We start from the raw sequence: 4135 nt of genomic DNA on the forward strand, positions 1-4135 counted from the left end.
TAATAGTGAATGAGGGTGTGATAGCATCATGTGGTGCGTCATCGACCTCCTTATAAAATCGAGTCGCTATATTCAAACTTAATTGGATTAAATATAATAACACATGATAACCTTAATTATAAATGATTAAACAAGTGTTGTATCAATAATAATATTAAAAATCACGTTTCGAAGGGACTAGATACAGATGGATTTATATTTTTTTTAATAATACTATAATAGAACTCCCCTCGTACCCAACTTATCATTATAAATTTGACTTTCTTGTTTATGCTAATAAACTTTCGTCCTTTCATTTCGACCCAAAAACAATAGTACTTAAATATTTTATTTTTTGTATTGTACGGTGTTTGTCACTTGTTTTTTTAACACATCCGTGGTTAATTGTGAAACATGTCAGTGCTATTATTGATATATTAGTTTTTTAATTACTGACATCAAGGTTTAAAGATCACTCCAGCAAACAATAGTACAAATAGGTTTGGTGAATCAAAATTATTATTATTTTTTTTTTCTTATAGAGACATACCTCAAGTACGTAACGTAAGGTCGGAAGGAGTGGTAATTTTATACCCAAACTTGCTCAAATCATCTTTTAATCAAAACCCTTCAACTCACATCTATCCAATTTTACTCAATTCTTACCCAAATCACTGGCAACACATACTTAATTCTTACCCAATTTCAATTTCTTTTCAAATTTTTTTTTCCTACATAAATATATTATTAACTTAAAACATTTTATTTAAAACTTAAACAAACATTACACAACACATAAAAAAACAATACATAATAAACGGGAAAAAACATACATAAAAATAAAAAGACTACAATTATTAAGGGAAAAAACTAATCGTCGAGAAATGCCAAGTCTTGAGCCCACACATGTTCGGTGAGATCATAACAAAGACGATGATGGATTTCTTCGTTTAGTAGCTCACATAAGACGCTATCGTCGAACATCGGTTGGACCGGCGGGTCCATTTCGCTCCGTGAGATACAAGTCGGATTGGTTCAACACGTTTATATCGTTGTTTGAACCGGCAACACCAAAATAAGCATGTCAAATCCACGAATCTTGAGAAGCGGTGATCTCAAGCATAATAGTGGGAACGCCATGGTCGCCTCTCGTATATTGTCCTCTCAAGTGTCTAGGACAATTTAACCACTCGACGTGTGTACAATCAATGCTACCAAGCATCCCCGGCATGTGATGGTGTTGTTCGTGTGCCTCGAAAATGCGAGCAACGTCGTGTTGAGTAGGCCTACGTAAGTACTCTCGACCATACAACTTAATGATGGCATCACAAAAATGGACAAGACACTCGGGCCCGGTTCGAGCGGCCATATGCAAGTACTCATCGTACTCGTTGGGCGCATTGCCCGTAGCGAGTTGACGTACCGCCGAGCACACTTTTTGGATCGTCCTGAAGCTTCTTCTCCTACGCGCATCGAACCCCTCTTGTAAATATGGAAAATTTGCTTGGATGTCGTCGACAATTTTTAAAAACATGGTTTTCTTCAAACGATACTTTTTTCGAAAGTAAGCATCGTCGTATTTTGGTGCGTCAACAAACCAATCATTTAGTAGTTTTTGATGACCGACTTCACGTTCTCGATTGACGTATCTACGGTGTTGAACGTCGTTAGAGTTTGCCGTGTCGTCCATCCATTGAACCGCGTTTTGCAAAAAGTGAACATCGGTCTCGGATGACGAACCCGATTCCACAACGAGAGCCCGCGATTTGGAAGATGTGGAAGACATTTTCAAGGTGGGGTGGTGATTATTTAGGTGAATGGAGAGAAATATGGAAGATGGTGATTTTATATGTGTTTTATGTATGTATGTATGTATGTATGTATGTATGTATATAGATATGTATATATAGATGTGGAAGGCTTTTTTAAAAAACAAAACTGGTCAACTAGCCGTTTGGGGGGGGGGGACCCACGCGTTTGTAACGTTCGAAAATTGAACCCGCTGATCGGTTACTTAAGCCGAATTGATGCCCGATTTTTCGTAGCCGATGGATACCCGGAAGCAAGGAATGGTGTACCCGATGGTGTGCCCGACGTGTACTCCTTCCTACCTAAGGTCTATACTTATGGTGGAAAACAATAGATCTTTTTAACCCATCCTTTTAAATATCTTTCCTATACAATCATTCGTTTACACATTTAATCTATTAATTCTCTTTCATAAAATGATCCCTTGATTTTACCAAGTGTAATGATGTTGTTGTTTGGAGGATAATTAGGAGATTACTCCTAAGTTATGGTTGGCTAAAAGATTACTCCTAAGTTATGGTTGGCTAAAAGAAAAACATAAAATATAAAACACTACATAATAAGATTAAAAAAACATAATACTTAATGCCAACCGAATTGAGAATCGGTAGAGTCCACGTCATTGTATCAGTCATTACGATGGATGTATTCATAGCATTCAGGAGATCGGGCAGCGTCAACGGATTGAGTTGTGTATTCCTCCATAGGGTCAGTCAAGTAACCTTTAGATCGACCACCACCGGCACTGACTTGTCAGTATTCCGCGTGATCAAGCGTGGTTGTTAATGTGGAAGAGGCAACGGTAAGTCTGACAATGGTTTGCTCTAGCCAATCGATATTCTGTCGAATACAAGTAACATACTCATCTTTGATGGCGCTAGGATTCGGATGTAAAGCTTGAAGTCGGTCGATTTCGGCTAAGTAAGCCACCTTGTTGTTCGTTACGCTCTAAATCAAAGTATTTACCTCAGATATGAGTCTAACGTCATCAAACATGTGATTTTGCATCGTCATTTTTACCTCAGAAACGATCACATTTGGCCTGTTGTTTGCCAAGTATGGATGAATGTGTCTGTAAATTTCAAGTATAATGAAGTGAGGTATGGATGAATGTGTGTGTAATATGATACTATATATATGGATTTATGTGTGTTGTGTTATATATATAGAAAAGGAAGGATAAAAAACAAAACAAAACAAAACAAAACAAAAAAAAAAAAAAAAAAAAGAAACAAGTCGTTGCATTAAAAAGGAGTCGTTAGGCATCATCAATCCTCACGTACGCATTGCCACCACTTGCGTGGTCTGACCACTCAAATCCACATACGCCACCACACGTGGTGGAAGGTCACTTCCAGCTCTATTATACATTTGAGTTAGGCGGGTGCTTGAGGCCCCCAAATTTACAGGGCCTCAAATTTAAATCTAGAATTGAATTTTTTTGACATAAGGTTTGTTTTTTTTATTAATTGATATAAATTTAACATAAGAAAGTAGTCATTAGGACACCACAAATATGTGTATGCGTAGAAACAACCGCTCCATGTCTCCAACCATAGGGCAAATGAATCTTCAATAAGATATTATTTTTCCATCTTCCCTATATGGTTTCTTTTAATTGATTTATCTTAGATACATTATCTTTTTATGTATTAATGATTTGAATTTTATTAGTAATAATGATTTATCTCACATAATTTATGCATGTGTTTATTTTGTTTACTATATCACCGTATCATTATTTGGATTTAAACTTCGAACTTGTATCTTATGCCCGAATAAAATAGGATAACTTTGTTGGAGATTTTAAACGGTGAACCTCCAAAATCGACTTCGTCTAAGGGCACAAAAAACGTTGAGCCGGCTCTGTGAAAGGTAGACGACGGTGTTCAACGTGGTGCCACGCCCACCACTCGCCTATCTTCCATCCAATGTCATCACTCTTATATCCCAAACAATGGTTATACTTGTCGTATAAGTGTGTACATGTGGTCAATGGAACAACATAGTCCATATATACGCTACATTTAAGCTTATACCCGTACAATATCGTACAAGTTTAGCCCGTAAACCTCTTATTCGAAGTTTCTTAATTAAGCAGACATATATAATATCATAAATTAATATTTTTGTGATTGTAGATTTATTCAATTTTTTTATTGTTAAGGTACACGGACAGCCAATGCCATATGGAGCCATTAGTCCTTTATGGGTCCAATCGTCCAGATCTTTTAAAGTTTTAACCAGGCCAAGATTAAATATCATAGTAAAAGTTATAATGAATGCATCCAGGTATAGAACTTCAAATACCAATTATCAGCAGAGGTATGGGTGAATAATTAGTTTG

General features: G+C 36.5%; 1 protein-coding gene across 1 annotated transcript; it reads right to left on the minus strand.

Moving 5' to 3' along the window:
• Positions 1–1063: 1063 nt before the first annotated feature.
• On the minus strand, positions 1064–1765 carry LOC122604695. The gene has a single exon (XM_043777564.1). It carries the CDS (start codon positions 1763–1765, stop codon positions 1064–1066), a length of 702 nt encoding a protein of 233 aa, XP_043633499.1.
• Positions 1766–4135: the final 2370 nt, after the last annotated feature.

The sequence above is a fragment of the Erigeron canadensis genome, chromosome 6 (genome assembly GCF_010389155.1).
Source record: "Erigeron canadensis isolate Cc75 chromosome 6, C_canadensis_v1, whole genome shotgun sequence".
NCBI lineage: Eukaryota > Viridiplantae > Streptophyta > Magnoliopsida > Asterales > Asteraceae > Erigeron > Erigeron canadensis.